This window comes from Aedes albopictus, chromosome 1 (assembly GCF_035046485.1).
Source record: "Aedes albopictus strain Foshan chromosome 1, AalbF5, whole genome shotgun sequence".
NCBI lineage: Eukaryota > Metazoa > Arthropoda > Insecta > Diptera > Culicidae > Aedes > Aedes albopictus.
Window position 1 is genome coordinate 315,127,577 of NC_085136.1, and position 17,568 is coordinate 315,145,144.

At 34.5% G+C, this 17,568-nt stretch overlaps 1 protein-coding gene across 1 annotated transcript in view; it reads right to left on the reverse strand.

The window, feature by feature from the left end:
- Positions 1-17,568, reverse strand: part of LOC109423553 (trichohyalin) — a 46,965-nt gene that overhangs the window by 23,188 nt on the left and 6,209 nt on the right. Inside the window, exon 2 of the mRNA XM_019698541.3 lies at positions 11,878-12,154. Coding sequence (XP_019554086.3) covers positions 11,878-12,154 — 277 coding nt within the window. The remainder of the gene's footprint in view (positions 1-11,877; positions 12,155-17,568) is intronic.

The following is a 17,568-nucleotide window of genomic DNA, read 5'->3' on the forward strand; positions in this document are numbered from 1 at the left end:
CAGAGAATCCTAGTGGAACTCTTTCAGATATATGCGTCGGGATTCATTCTGGTATTCCTTGTAAGATTATTCCAGGGATTTCTCCAGTAATTACACCCGAGATATCTTCTGTGATTTCTTCAGGGTTTCCTGTCGAACTTCCAGCTGGGATTCCTCTCAAGATTCTACCAGATATGCCTCCCATAATACATTTTGGAAATCCTCCCGGGATTCCTTCAGGGATTTCTACCGGGATTGCTACAGATAATCTTGAAAGCATTCTTTAAAGTGTTCTAGTCGGCATTCCTTCAGTGGATTCAATAGGTCGGCTCTAGAGGCACGTTCTCCTCCATTTGGGAGATAACTAGGGATTACTGCTGGAATTCCTTAAAAAGATCCCTTCCTGAATTTCGTGAAGGATTCCTTCAGGAAGGGTTACTGCTAGAATTGGTTCATGAATTCCTCTTTATCGTTATCTCAAAGATTCCTTCAAGGAATCTTGCTGGATTCTCTTAGGTATTAGTTCAGGATTCCTGCTAGGGTCTCTTCTAAGATTATTCTTGTTTATTTTTTTACATTCCTCCCAGGGTTCCTTCCACTATTCTTTCGGGGAATCCAGTAGAGCTACCAGCCGGCATTCCTATCGTGATTTTTTTAAGGATTCCATCAGGGGTTCTGTACGGCATTTCTTATGTGACTTTCAGGTTTTCCTCTCGTGATTTCTTCAGGGAATCTTTATCCAGCGTGAGAGTATAAGAGTAAGAGAAAAATAGAGAAATAGAGAGAAATAGGCTTTCTGATGCACCAAGATATCTCTACCCGAGCAGAGGAAAATATCAAAATAATAACAACGGAATCACAAAACCTGTTTTTATATCTCGGTTTGTTATTTTTTTTTTTTTTTTTTTTTTTTTTTCAAAGTGATTACGGCGGTAGCAACACTGTGCTTATGTTCTACACCGCACCCTTTCCCTACATTTGCTTCTAGGAGCCTCTATTTTTGTTTCAACACACAGAAGTACGTAGGCGTGCGTGGCCCAAGTCGACACTGTTTTGGCCTGCGTTGAACAAAAATAGTTTTAATAAAAGTTTCCCCTTTTTTTCTTTTTGTCAATTGTTTTTTTGTAGTATGGTCCATGTATTTAGTTAGGTTCTTGTCAATTTGTCAGTTATTCGAAGTAGATCTCCAAGGTAATAGTCAATTAAGTCATTCTGATCTGTTCTATCATAGCAGCTTTAGTCTTTGCTTTATTGAAGTGTAGTTTTATTGGAAATATGCTGAATGTCGTTATTAAAAAAAGACGTCTGGAACTGTGTCCTGCTAGTTGTTTCGTCATGCACATACGTCATGTCTTAATAATGCCTAGGAGATTAACGAAAACACGTGTGTTTGGTCGGCTGTCCATTGCGTAGAAACTCAAGGAAAATAGGTTTCTTTATTGTCAGTTGTTATGTAAGCAAGCCTCGCCAAGTTGATCAGTTGATTGTAATAAAACAAAAATTGCTTGTCAACTATTATGTATTCATCCCCCTACAAATACTATGAAAAATATTCAAATTCGTTCTGTCCTATCGGTCCTACCTCGATAAACCATGTCATTTTCTCATGCGTGGCCTAGAAATGTCAACCTAGACATACAAAAGTAACGTTGTTCAGTTAATAAAAAGCAGTCAGCTTTTGTCCGAAATGTCACGTCGAACGCATTGATGTCAACAATGCGTTTAAATGTTCGCACGTTAGCTTCGAATCTATCAGCACAATTAAGTGCTGCAAATCTCCTTCCCACTATTAATTCGTCGGTTGATTTTAATTGCATTATTTAAAGAAAATATGACCAACTAATATGGTAAAAAATCGACAAAGCTACTATGACATTAATAAATTACTAATCAAAATCAACCGAGAAACGTGGGAAATAGAGCCCAAACAACATTTTGAAGTCAGCTGGCTGTTAAAGGTTCCAAAATCTGTCACAAATCCTATATTACTTTTATTAGGATTTGTAACGATCATCAAAACCTTCTAAAATCCAACCGACTTGGAACTATTGCTTGGGAATAGACTCTACTGAGCCCTGGCAGATCCTCCGTGTTTATCGAGCATGTCTGATGCCTATGATCAGTCATACTCCATCTGCAGCAGCCGGTTCGTGATGAACCGTTGGAGGCGCATTAAAGTGTTAAAAAGGTGATATGTTTCACTAAAGAACACTACATTACAATAATCAAAATGAAACTCCTTCACTTTAATACCGTCAACCCCTGCGAACTTGGCCAGGGATATCTCGGTTTGTTATTATTAACTTATTAAGTCATCACCGTTCCATAACATGTTCTGTTGGGCAATCTTATTTTGTTATGATCGTGCTCTTGGTATATTTTCTTTGAATTACATTTCAATAACATGTTTTGTTGTAGCACAAGTTCATTTATTATTGTGTCATTGAGACTAGTACAAATATTTGATCATTAATATTACAACATAACTAAAAAAAAAAAAAAAAAAAAAAAAAAAAAAAAAAAAAAAAAAAAAAAAAAAAAAAAAAAAAAAAACTAGCTTTGCAATCAAAACTACACCATTCGAGATTTTCGTTGTTCACAGCATTCCGTGAGGAACTGTAAGAGAAAATATTATTTTGTCATCAGTTCCTCTTCTTACTGGCATTACGTTACAGTGCCAACTTATCAGCCTTTTGTTTTACAGGGGATACTCAAAATAACTGGGACAGGTAAAATTTTACTCTTCAAAAAATGTTCAACTCGTTGAAACTTTTCGAAAAGGGCATCAAACATTCTCAAATTTTTACTGTAACTTCATCAACTAGTTGTGGATCAGTGGTTCAAATTTGGAAAAGATCGGGCCATTATACGCCAAACTATAAAGGTTCTAGAAAAAGGTATAATTATCCGATAGCCAACTTTGAGCTGTTATATCTACAGAATCAATGAACCGAATGCAATGAAATTTTGATCATTTATGACTAATATAATGAACTTTGAAAACAGTTGACTTAATTTGAAATTATTAATAAGAAAAAAAGTTATAGCGATTTCATTTGTTCTATGTTTTTTTAGTAAATTTATCTATTTTTCATATGCATCCCATTACTTTTTCAATTTAACCCTCCAACGCCCAAAAAGGAACCAATGGAGAAACCAGATTTTTTTGATTGGGAGATGAATCATACAATAGAAATGTTCGTTTCACCGAACCGGTTCATTTTACCGGTTCACTTTTGAACCGGTAAAAAATATGTTATTGTCCCGATTAGGAATCTTTCAGTTTTTATAATTTATTCTCATGGGAGATTGAACACTTGTATAAAATATGTGTTTGAGTGAACCGGTTTTCTCAACCGGTTCACTTTTGAACCGGTAAAATCAATAATTTCGTGAAACTGGTATTATGCTGATGTTCTACATATTATGATGATAAAAGAGTGGAGAATACATTATTTGTTGAACCGGTTCGTTTAACTGATGCGTTTCTGAACCGGTGAAAATATTTAAATTATCTCGCTTGACGATAGTTGAAGTTTTATCACTTTTCATGGCAGACCTTCCAGAAAAATAATAAAATTAGTGATTTCAAAAACCGGTTCGCTAAAACGGTTCATTTTTTACCCGGTATAATCAAGAATTTTATCCCAGTAGTATTATGGTGATATTTTGCGTATTACGATAATAAATGGATGCCCATTCGACAAGAAAACATGATTTTGGAAACCGATTCATCAAAATTATAAATAGTGAACGGGTGAAATAATTTTGTTGTACCACTTGATAACCGTTGGAGATTCATAATTTATTTTGATGAACGATTAAACATAGGACCAAAAAAAGGGATAAGGAAAACCGGTTCGCTAATCCGATTGAACTTTTGAAAAGAAAAAAATGTTCCACTTATGCTGTGTAAATTAAAAAAAAAAATTTTTGAAGAATGATAGATCAACGAGACTAAAAGATTTTGCAAACTGGGAGGTAATACCAATCTAGTTATGAACCGATTAAAATATACTATTGTCTAGTATGAGGAACGTTGAAGATCTCTAATGTATTTTTTTTGTACTTGTTCATACGACAAAAAGAACCGGTTCGTTTGACCGATACACTTTTTAATTTTATTTTATTTTATTTTATTTATTTTATCAAACATAACGTAGACTACATTTTCACTTATAACTACAGTATCGAACATCAGAAATGCCTAAAAGCCGTTTTCCCTTACAAACTATGTAGTCAAAAAATACGGACACGTTTAATGCTTCCGGTGAGTTATTCATTCTTTTAACGAAGCACGATACTAGACAACGAACTAACTTGCAATGCCCAGTGGCACAGCCGAAATCTTTTCCTACGGTGACACTAGCCGCACGACCACGAGGCCCCGAACTTAGTTTCGAGTTGGTGGGAGATTGACGTTGAAATATATTAAACATAATGATGAAAACTGTCAAATCAAAGGTCACGTGAAAGATGTTCCTTCTTTTATTAAATGTACAAAAAGTAACCGATAATGTCCAAGGGTTTGCCAGTAATCCAACTATACGACTATCTGATCAGTTATGTACTCGTCATAGTGTGAATTGTTGGAACAAATCAATTTGAAAATTGAATTGTTAGAACAAATCTATTTGAAAATAATCAGGACATTCTATAGAATAACTATAGTTATTTATTATTGAATTACCCATGTTTACGGATACTCGTACGGATACATGTACTCGATGAAACTTTTTCAATTTTTTTTTGTGATACAGCTTATACCTAAGGCTTTAATATGCAGCTTCGTTTGAGGTTTTACATTCACTACAAAAAATATTAAAGCTTTAATATATGATTCATGACTAATCAAAATTTCAGTGTTTTTGATTGACGTACAAAAAAGTTATGAACATTTGAATGAAAAATTATTTTGACCAAAAAATTGCTGTACGGACAATTGTTTGATACACTGTATAAGCCACAGGGGTCACTAATAAATCAGACGGAACATTGCTTCCTTCCTTAGATTACTAAAACAAATGAGTTTGGAAATCATCGTGGCGCTCTAGCACAATTTTCAAAAATGGAATATTTTTACGGATGTTCCGGACAACTCGAAGGTCCATCCAGTGGCCACTTTGATTTCCAAAATTCTCACAAAAGTGATTTTATTCTCATATTATTGAAACAAATATGTTTGGAAAAAGTCGCGACGCTCTAGCACAATTTTCATGAATTGACCACTTCTACGAATGTTTCACATACCCCAAGGGTCCATCAAATGGGTCCTCTGATTTCCAAAGCAATCACAGTAATGATTTCATCCTTAGGGCTTTCATACAGAAAAAAAACGTTACGGAGGGGGTAGGGGGTCTTCAAAACCAGCAAAAACCGTGCCACTCTAGCATATTTTTTATGAATTGACCACTTTTACGAATTTCCTGGATAAACCGAAGGTTCATCCAGTGGTCTTTCCGATTTATAAATCAGTCGCAACATTGATTTCAATCTTAAATTGCTGAAACAAATGAGTTCGGTAAAAAAAATCGCGACAATCTAGCACAATTTTCATGAATCGTCTACTTTTACGGATGCTTCGGATACCCAAAAGGCCCATCCAGTGGTCACTCTGAGTTACAAACTAATCGCAATAGTGGTTTCATTCTTAGATTGCTGGAACAAATGAGTTTGGAAAAAACTGCAACGACCTAGCACATTTTTTATGAGTTGACCCTTTTACGGATGTTCCAGATAACCCGAAGGTCCATCCAGCGGCCACTCCGTATTTTGAATCAGTCATAATATAGACTTTAACTTTTGGTTGCTAAAACAAACAAGCTTGGAAAAAAACTGCGACATTGCAGCACAATTTTAATGGTTTGGCCATTTTTACGGATGTTCCGGGTATCCCGAAGGCCAATTCAGTGGCCACACAGGCTTACAAACCAGTCGCAAACATGATTACATCCTTAGGTTATTGAAACAAATCAGTTTAGAAAAAATCGCGACGATCTAGTATATTTTTTATGAATTGACCACTTTTACGGATGTTCCGGATCTTCCGGCGGGTATCATATTGGCCATGTTACTGGCCATGCTGGTCCATGGTGTTATTTTGCACTGTGCTAGCTAATTAGCAACGAAATAAAATTGTTTTGGCTTTTTTGCACTTAACAATTGAGTATAATCACTGCTGTTTGACCGAAAACACGTTAGGTACTATTTGGGGGCTCCTGGAATCGGTTCCTGGTACCAGAACCATTGCGGCAGTGGCCATTTATGATTTTTCTATACATCCCACATTCAATATGCATCGCTTCCTGCAGTTAATAGTTTGAATCAGTTTAAATATTTTGCTCAGTCAATTTAATTAACGAAAATTTTCCAAAACTGATAAAATCGGATTATTGAGAACATACTGTAAAAAACTTTCAACTACACCAGATAAAATTGAAGCACATCTGAAGCCAATATAAATTACGTTTAGTTTGAATCATAATGTTATTTCGTCTTTGTGTTATGACAGGTTATAGAAAATTGCCTTATTCTGCTTGTAGTCGATTCCCGGTGGTCACTCCAGATTGACCTGGACCACTTCCGCCAAAAATCAAAATAGACTAGTATAGCTTTCATTTAAAACCAGTTGCAAAAGATTTGATCAAGGATTCGATTTTTAACAATCAAAACGAAACAGGTGTCACCTAGAGGTGACACTGGGCGTTGGAGAGTTAATGCCGGCTATTTGGCTGCTTTCCTTTGAAACATAAATATATTCAAGTCAATTAGAGGGAATTTACATGAACTATAATTACCATCTCGAATTTTGAAACGATGATGAAGTTTCGGATAAATTGGTGTTATATTAGAAAAATTATCTAATCGTTATAGTTTTCTTTCGTGTAAAGAATTTTAAGTTCAGTCAAAAGTTTTTAATAGCTCATTATGTCATTAAGTCATAAATGATCAAAATTTCATTGCATTCGGTTCATTGAATCCGGAGATACAACAGCTCAAAGTTGGCTATCGGATAATTATACCTTTTTCTAAAAGCTTTATAACTTCGTGTAGAATAGGTATATCTTTTCCAAATTTTGGCCACTGATACACTACTAGTTGATAAACTTACAGTAAAAATTTGAGAATATTTGATGCCCTTTTCTAAAAGTTACAGCTAGTTGAACATTTTTTGAAAAGTGAACATTTTACCTGTCCCAGTTATTTTGAGTATCCCCTGTATAAGCACTTTGAAAAGTATACCTGTTTTTTTTGTCCCAGTTTCAGTTAGGTATGAATACGAAAATAGAGAGTGTAATGTAGTGTTAGCTATTTGAGGAAACATTTTGGATCAACTGGTGGAATTCAACGACGAACAACACATTTTCAACAAAATGTAAAAAATAAGTCATAAGGAACTCCATTGATTATTTTTAGACATTTTATTTTTATTGATTTCACTTCATCGAGCCCTCTTAGATTAACTAGGATAAATGTGTCAATCAATAAGGTAATAATGTAAATTAATCTTATAAACAATGAATCACCTAATAAAGGGTTTCAAAACGACGGTAGTTTTTCATCTTAAGTTGTTTGGAAAATGAACGAGAATTATTGTTTCTCTCTGTTTTTGATAAGAAATCGCTTGAGACAACAATAGCGTCCCAATTATGAATGAAACATTTAATAATAGATCCTATTGTTGCGTATCCCATTGAATGCATATGGGACTTTGGAGGAGTTCCTATCCGCAACAGAAAAAAAGCAAATTTTGTTTTCAGATTGTTATCAATAACTTATTCATATCAAAATTTGTTATTGAAATTCGCAAAATTCACTGTTATTAAGTTGTTATTAAAACTAACAAAACATGTTATTAAACAGGCCTTCCAGGAACATTTTTTTGTTATAATATTTGTTATTTTGCCGCTTATGACAGACAAGCTTATAACAGGATATGTTATGTAAATAACATGAAAATAACTCATTCCGGTACTCAGTTATTTTTCCAAAATAACACATTTTATTATGCTGTTGCTATTCCCTTCTGCTCGGGTAGTAAACTATGATGTCATCTGACAGTCATTTTCTTATTCTTCTAGAGTAGTTGTCCTTTCTTTCACTGATTATAGATGCATATATCTATACGGATCAGAATACAGTCGGGTCTCCTATAAGACGCTGCCACCCACTTTACACCCACCGTAATTCCCACGTTGTCTTTCAACCAATTTAGTTCATTTTCGGTATGTGACTAGCCTATAATATAGTCTTACTGCAGGCAAAAAAATCAACTGGATCGGATGCAAGTCAGCTGGAAAATTGCAGTGGGCGTAAAGTGGGTGGCAGCGTCTTATAGGAGACCCGATTGTCCAACGTTAGTATAGAAGTTGTGCTAAAACAGAGCTTGAAAAAATAAAAGATGTTGAGAACCCGCATGGAAGATTTTTTTTTTTAACTACTCCTGTTTCTTGTTAAGTCATGTTTATTTTATTGGGACACCTTCGACGTTCATTAGGGAGTGCTGATTGCATCTATTCCTCGTAAATCTAAGTCCTGGGCCGTGAACAAAAACATTGGTTTGTATTTTTTTTTTTTTTTTTTTTTTGAGAAAACGAAATTATTTCCTGAAACTGTACTGAACTGTACTGGCACAACTTTTATTGTGATTCGATACAAAAGGGTAATATTACTATGAATTTTTCAAGAAAATTTATTTAAAAAACAGAAAGATACGGTATATCTGCATCAATTTCGAAATCATTGCCGTGACAAAGTCAATGTCGCCAACTATTCTTATTAATTTGATGTAGGCGTAATTGAGTAGCCGCAAATCTCTGAATATCATCTGCTTTAAAAAATATAACAAATATAGCAAATCAGATCTTTCACGAGGTCAAGAGTTCAGCTCGCCACTTATTCAAGGGAGAAAACTCGCATTTAATTTCATAACACAAATCACGTTGTGGAGATTTTTCCCAGGGTAGGACACTCAGCAGTAGTTTCCATTAATATAAGGTTAATATTACATTAATTCATTAATATCGATGATGCAGATCATGGTGGCAGTGATTTTTTTAATTCAAAGACAACTGACAACTGTCATCAATCTGATTGCCAACGAAGACGGTGTACAAATTGTCTACAGAAACTATAGACAAAAGAACTGGTGGACCTCTTGAAGAAATCTCTCGTTTTTGAAGGATCCCTCTGATTAAATACTCAGATAAAAATCATATACAATTTCTGAAGGGGTTTGAACCCAAAAATCCCATAAACTGGAGGAATTATCTGAACAGAATCATTTAAAAAATCCTGGAATTATTCACTAGAAAACCTCTGAAGAAAAAAATGTTTTGAAGATTTTTTTAAATAATACCTGAAAAAATGAAGAATCCACTGCGGGTAATTATAGAAAAATTTCCTGATTTTTTTTTATTTTTTTTTAATGCTAAGAAATAGAATTTGTAGTATTTTAACTACTACTGTAACTTTGTAACTCTGAATGAACCCGTGAAGCAAGGCCTGCATAAATAAATAAAAACCCAAAGCAATGCCTTAAGGAACTTCCAGAAAAATCTTTTGAGAATTGGTTAAAGGAATTTCCAAATAAATGCTCAAGAAAATCCCTTAACCCGTAGGCTACGGGGCTTACAACAAAATTTCAAACCACTGCCAAAGACGCAAACATCAATAATTTTCAATGAAATTTTGAGGTTCACTTTACTATTAGTTGTAGTTTCAGTTATGCTGAGAGCCACAAAAATTGAAGCCACGAGGATAGTTTTATTCCGGTGGACGTCTGGGTCAGGAGGGGTAAAAATTGTATAACCTTCCTTTTAGAAAGGCCCCATTAGTTCGAATTCAAATGAATTCATCTGAAAAGTTGTTAGTTCCTATGTATTATTGTATATTACGTCAGGCCTGGGGGTTAAGAAGTATATAGGTGGTGTAGAACTTTTTCCAGGCCTCCAACATATTTTCAATTTTGAGTCTAATTTCTATGCGCTTGTAAAAGATTTTGAGGCACGCAAGAAGTAGATTTTTCTGTCCTAAGGCAGGTCTTAAGCATATTGAATTTAACTATAAGTAAAACTTGATATAACCATACTGTTTTTGTTACAAAAATCATGTTTTCCACGAAAGTAAGACGATTGTACAAGAAATTGCCTACTTTTAGGCGATAAATGCGGTACCTTTTGTGAAACATTAAACGCCTAAATGTAGGCAATTTCTTGTAAAATCGTGTTACTTTCGTGAAAAACATGATTTTTCTAACGAAAACATTATGTTGCCATCAAGTTTTACTTATAGTTTAATTCAATATGCTTAAGACTTAGCTTAGGACAGAAAAATCTACTTCTTGCGTACCTCAAAATCTTTTACAAGCGCATAGAAATTAGGCAGCGGTTTGAAATTTTGTTGTAAGCCCCGTAGCCTACGGGTTAATAAATTAGCTAACACTTGAAGGTATCTCTGGAGAAATTCAAGCAAAAATTTCCGAAAGAGTTTCTGGAAAAGTTTCTGAGGAAGTTTCTGAAAAGAAGATGATTTCTAAGAGAATCTTAGACTCTTTGTAAAAACATTATCCTGGAATTGCAATTGTTTTGGAAAGGTTTGGAGGTTTTCCTGGAGAAATTCCTAAAAAAAATCCTAGGAGTTCCATGAAAAAATACTAGCGTGGACTTATGTAGCAATCCTTGAAGGCATTTCCTATAGAATTTCGAAAGAAAATTTCTGAGGAAAGCCGTGAAACAGTTTCAAAATAAATCTTTTGAGAAATTTTTTGAGAAACTCCTGAAGAAAGGCCAAGAAAATTCCTGGGGGAATTCCTGAAAGAATCTCTGGAGAAATCCGAAAAATTTTGGAAACCTTGAGAAACCAGCTTTGATTTTATCACGACAGGACCGGTAGTGACTAAGTGGATAAATGATCTGTAAATAAGGTTAAGCGGCTTAAATTTAAAAAAAATGAAACTTAACCTAAATAATAACAGAAAGATTCGGTAATAAACGAATGTATTTTGAAATCATTGCTGTGACAAAGTCCATTGCGATATTAGTTTAATTTGATGTGGGTGTAGCCGCATATTTCTGAATATTAATCTGCTTTAGAAGGTTTAACAAATCTGATCTTTCGTTAGGTCAAGAGCCCACCAACAGCCCGCCACATTAAACAAGAGAGAATAACTCGCATTTAATTTCATAAAACAAATCATGTTTCGAGCTTTTTTTCCCAAACGAACAAACAAAATCAAAAATAACAAGTCCGAATTGGAAGCTCCGAAAACGAACAAGTAAAACCACCGAGAAAAATTTGAGCCAACATCTTCTCGGAATGGAACCCCGCTTCCCGGATTAAACACCTCTTCAAAATTTTGTGGCACACATCCGACATTTCCCTCGGTCTGGAAAAGTTTGTTTCACTTTCTGAAACTAAAGCTCGAAGAACAATCCAGATCTACCCACTCGGATTGGTTGTACGCCAAATGGCCGCACCGTGAAATACATCTCAAAATTAAGTGGCTATGTTTTGTATTTACCACATAAATCCTGGTCCTTCAGTAGCTCGATTCCAGGTAATAAAGAAACTGGATTTCCTCAGAGTGTGTTGAAGAAAGTTTATATTCGAAAACAATAAATTGACTTAAGTGGTTCGTCAGCTGTCAAAAACAAAAATTGAACAAATGGAATTTATCATACCAGCTAATTATAAGCTTTGATCTTCAAAGTACTCAAAAACAGCGTCGAAAAATTTAAGATTTAGCCTCTGTATCAGTCTGTTATCAAATTTCGATTCATAATCCACAGTCCATTGCTAGCACACGTAGGCGGTGTGGTGAGTAAAAATGCGTGCTTTCCCAGTATACTATAGTAAGCGTAGTACAACAGTAGTATGAGCTTTAGTTATAGTACATACCGGCCAAATCCCGCTCGACGGCGCGCAGTTGTTCCTGTCCGGTTGCGCTGGCTACCTGCAGGCGTTTGTTTTCCTCCGTACGTTGGGCGAGTTTGGTGCGGAGCGAAAGCAAATTTTGCTCCAACAACTGCAGGGCGGCCGTGTACTGCTGGCGGAGGTTCTGCAGCCGGTTGTCGGTCGGCTGTCGCAACTGTCGCCGATATTCGCCTATCTCCAGCTCGAGTATTTGGATTGTCTTCTGAGAGCTCCTCCAGAGGCTTTCCAGGGTATTCTTTTCCTGTGCGTTGGAGTTGGAGACAGATGTGAGGACACAGATGAAAGGAGTGGGTTGGAAAAACATCATTTGAGTGGAGAGTTTGTGCGGTACCGTGATGCGTTGTAAAACGTATCAAGTGTTTAACGTTGATCATTTTTGAATTTCACTTACTATGAAGCCTGAACCATGTAATCGTAAAAGCAGTCATAGAACCCTGAGCTGAGAATCAGGCTCTATTTCATGCAGTTCGAAGGTAGTACTAGAAAAAGTTTAATAACACTAAAAAATAAAAAAGCTACTAACAGTCAAGGCTCCAAAATATGTAGGTACACTTTGTTAAAATCATTAAATCAGAATTGTCGAAATTTAGACATTCTTGTAAGTTGTGAACAATAAACGCATTTTTTTTTTTTAATTCAATCACTATAAACGAATTTCAACCATTTTCTCACTTAACAACATGAAAGTAAACTAGGGGCCATCCATAAACCACGTGGTCATGTTGAGAGGGGGGTGTCTCAGGCAAAGACCACGGTCCATACAAATTTATTTTTTTTTGTGTGAACGAAAGTACACGCGGGGGGGGGGGGGGAGTGTTCGGAATCTCCCAAAAAATGACCACGTGGTTTATGGATAGCCCCCTAGGTTGCATTTCCGCTACAAATATGGAACATCTCTAAACCTGATCAAAGCCACCCCTTTCCACAGTAACCTCGGCGTACTAGCAGCAGCAGCGTGCCTGGAGTGTCTGCTTTTCTCCGAAATGATAATAACCGGCGAGTTCGGGTAGATGGGCTGTTCTCAGGCAAAGCGAAGCGAAACTCTTCTCCTCCAAGTGCTTGCTGGCATGCTGTCTATTCAGCAAAGTGACACTTGAAGTTTGAAGTTGAAGTTGAACTTTCGAGAGCGACTGTGTGTAGGAGAGCGAACCGAAATTGATTTTGTTGGTTAAAACCAACAACGGAACAATGCAGGAATAACAACACTGAATTTTTCATGTCTTCACACTTCCTATGAATCGATTATTAAATTAGACACTTTAATGATACTTAAGATACTTGAAATGTTCTTAGTAAAACCCTAATAAATCTACCTGATGAAGGTGCATTTTAAGTTCAATATAAGTTATCAGCAAGAAACCTATCATTGAAAATCGCACTTTTACACCTTTCGTGGCATAAAAATCTTGTCATTTGGGAAGCTTCTGTTTAGTTTTCAATTTCATAAAATCATCTTTTCATTAATTTGGCACAATCTTTTAACTACATAGGCTCGTCTTTGGGCATCTCATACCAACCCCTTCCACCCTCGTAGATTACATCCATACAAACTTAAGGTACACCACATTTCGTCTGGAGCGTAGACTTTGGTCAAAAACCTCCTACATACAAATCAATACTATCCAATTATCCAATTGCGAGTTTAAGAAATGTATGAAAAAACAACCAGATTAGTCGACGCACCAAAATCCAATTTTAATTCCATAGATCTCAGGATGATTTACACAAGGATTTACACCTCATTGACTCGAAGCCACCCACGGAGTAACCAGCTATTCAGATAAAAAAAAACTTAAAAGAATACGCTTCTTCAGTAAGAGAACATCAGATGACCTTACAATCGGACTGAATACCCAAAAAATAATTCAAAGAGCACACCAAGAACAGTCGTAATCAATCAGAGAATACGCTTCTTTGAAAAAAAAACTTAACTTATTTGGAATTTGTTGCGGCTCTCATAAACATAAAAAAAATATCTTTATGGATTTTTTAACTTTTTGCGGCCTCTTATATTGGAAATAACTCTTAGTACTTAAATATAAAAAATCGTTTATATGATTTCCTAAAACCAACGCAATATGTCGCCGTATGTGTAGCAAATTGAAAATTTTCTTTCAAAAATTCCTGGAACATTTTTTTAATGAATCTTTTGAAAATGTGTTAAGCAGTTCTCACATAAATACTCCCAATCATTCCTTCATGGATGTAGAAGTAAAAGGCCAGCGTCTTTCTGCTTCAAGAGTTTATTACATTATGAACCAGTCTAACGTCAAACTATTTCTATGCCCTAAGTCATGGCCTACCTTAACCTACTACATCTCGGGCATCCTGACATTATCGATGTCCTCATCGATATCACTACCATCAGATATGTGATCACACATCCATTTCCTCATATTTTGAGGTGAGCAAACCGAATTAAATGGGACATTTGCAATTTGGAATCCATCAATATCAGTCACAACGTATCTTTCATTTGGCAAAACTTTTAGAATTTTATACGGTCCTTTATATTTAGGTGCTAGTTTATGTTTTTCGTCAGTTTTCAAGACTATGAAATCACCTTCTCTATAAACCATATTCTTTTTTCTTTTCCGGTCAGTATTTTGTTTATTATACTTGAGTTTTAAAATTTTGTCTATGTGCATTTTCACGAGTATCTGAAATATCAATTGGCTCAGATAATGTTTGTCTGTTAGCAACAAAATGTTCAATGTTATGATTTTCACAATTTAAATTATTCTGTTGAATTCCAAACAATAGCACACTAGGGAGATTACCAATTGATCTGTTATAAGTATTATTAAACACAAACTCAACTTTTGGTAATAATTGGTTCCATTTTTCAGTCGATTCATTACACAATTTTGCAAGCATTGGAGTTAGTGATTTATTTACTCTTTCAACTTGACCATTTGCCTCAGGAGTATAAGCTGCCGTTTTGACATGTTCAATTTGATTGATATTGATAAAATCATTAAACCTTTGCGATGTGAAACATTTACCTCTATCCGTAATAATCCTATTAGGTTTGCTATAAAAATTCATGTAATTAGACAGATGAACTATAGTTTCATCTGAACTTATAGTTTTCGCTGGAAATAATTTTGTAAACTTTGTAAATGCATTTATTATCACTAAAACGTATTTTGCTCTATTTGAAGATGCTAACTGGATTGGCCCATAATAATCTAAATGAATAGTATCAAAAGGCTTGTTCCCTTTATCAATAATTTTAACAAATCCTTCCTTCTTTTCGGTAGGACTATAAAAAATACAAGTCAAACAATTATTTATATAACTTTTGACAAATTTCCTCATTCTATTAAACCAAAATTGCTTTTTTATCTCATGCACAGTTTTTTCGATTCCAATATGACCACAATTGTCGTGATTTAACTTGATAACTTTGTCAATCATTAACCTAGGAACAACTAATAAACGTTTAGTTCCATCTTTCTTAAATAGTACTCCATTTAAAAGTTCAAATTCTGGAAATGAAGATCTCTCCAGTAGTTCCTTAATTTTGACTATTTTGTTGTCTTGTTCTTGCGCTATTATAATATTTTGCTCTATATCATGATCACTCAAAACATTAATAGTATTATCAGTATTATCTATTCTACATTTTTCAATTACACCAATTTGTTGAATCTTATCATCAGAAGATTGCTTTTTTATTGTTGTATTTTGACGGCTTAAAGCATCCACATGTTGCATTTTTGAACCATCTCTATATTGTAAATCAAAATTGTAATTTTCTAAAAATAATGCCCACCTACAAATTTTAGGATTTACATCTTTTTTTGACAAAGTCTGAACCAAAGCACTACAATCAGTAAAAATTTTAAAATGAATTCCGGATAAATAAATGTGAAATCTTTTAATAGCATATACAACAGCAAGTGTTTCAAGCTCAAAACTGTGCAGTTTCGATTCAAATTCATCAGTTTTTCTGCTAAAATAGCTAACAGGATGAAAAATATTATCATCTTGTTTCTGAAGCAACATGGCACCAAATCCAAAAGAACTTGCATCACAATGCAGTTGTGTTTCAGCGTGTGGGTCAAATGTAGCAAGAATCGGGGAAGAAATTAGTTTATTTTTCAACGTTTGAAAAGTTTCTAAAGCAGTATTCTCAAAAGCAAACTTTGTGTCTTTCTTTAAGAGGTTATATAATGGTCGAGCAATAGTTGCAAAATTTTTTACAAATTTTCTAAAGTAACTTGTTAGTCCTAAAAAACGCTGGACATCTTTACTATTTTTAGGAACGGGAAAATTTGAAATACTTTCAATGTGAATTTTGTTGAGTTTTTTCCCAAATTTATTGATAGTATATCCTAAGTAATCTATTTCATCAAATAAAAACTTACATTTATTAAGATTAATTTCCAATAAATTATCATTTAAAATTTGAAAAACTTGAGCTAATGTTTCCAAATGTTCTTTGAAATTTTTGCTAGCTATTAAGATATCGTCTATATAAACAACAATTTTACCATCATCAATCAATTGTTTGAATATTTTATTGATAAACCTTTGGAACACTGCAGGAGCATTACACAATCCAAATGGAACACGAAGGTACTCATATTGGCCTTTTGGTGTCACAAAAGACGTATATTTAGTAGACTCCTTGGCTATTCTGATTTGGTGAAATCCGGACTTTAAATCAATTATTGAGAAAATAGTTTTACCTTTCAAAGAGTCTATCAAGCCATCTATAACAGGTAATGGGTAATTATCTCTAATAGTATTTTTGTTCAATTTCCTATAATCCACGCAGAGTCTAAAATCATTATCTTTTTTAGGAATCAGTACTATTGGACTTGCGTAAGGGGAATTGCTTTCTTTAATAATTCCCTCTTTTAAAAGATCTTTAATTTTTTCATCTACTTTATTTCTTTGAGAAAAAGATAATCTCCTCGGTTTAAAATTAAAATGCACGTCATTTTTCAGAGTGATTGTCATTTCATAGTCTGTGGCTGGCATTACAGGTTTTTTGTTGAAAGCATATTTATTTTTATAACATTCCAAAAAATTTGCCTTCTGGTCATTAGTTACGTTTCCAATATTTGATAACAATGTTTCATAACTATCGGAACTGATGTTGCATAAAATATTTTTATTTACCTTGATAAGAGATGGATTTTCAATTTGCAAATACCTATTGTCGTTCTCTCGAATGCTGATACCGTTTTGAATTACCGTTCGAATTTCTGGCCGCATGATCACATCTCGTCCGATTATGGCATCGAAGAGTCCCATTAACTTATCAGCAAAAACATAAAATTCAATTCTGAAACAAATATTTTGAATGATTACTTCACTACTAAACAGTCCTAAAATTTTCAGTCTGTTTCCACTAATACTCCGATAAAAATTTCTATTATTTAATTTAGAAATACTTGATTTTTTCAACTAATCCACGGCGTATTAGTGAAATCGGACTTCCTGTATCAAATAATGCTTTATGGCTACAAATTTGATTAAAAAATTTAAAATCTACCAATCCGTGACGTCCATTGCCTGATTCTATGTCATTTTCTACTACAGCATATACATGTTTTGATGTCAGAACATCCTCTTGTTGGTTTCTTACAAATCGGTTAGTCCTCTGTAACTTCTCACGTGACTTCCAGCAAAACGCAGCAA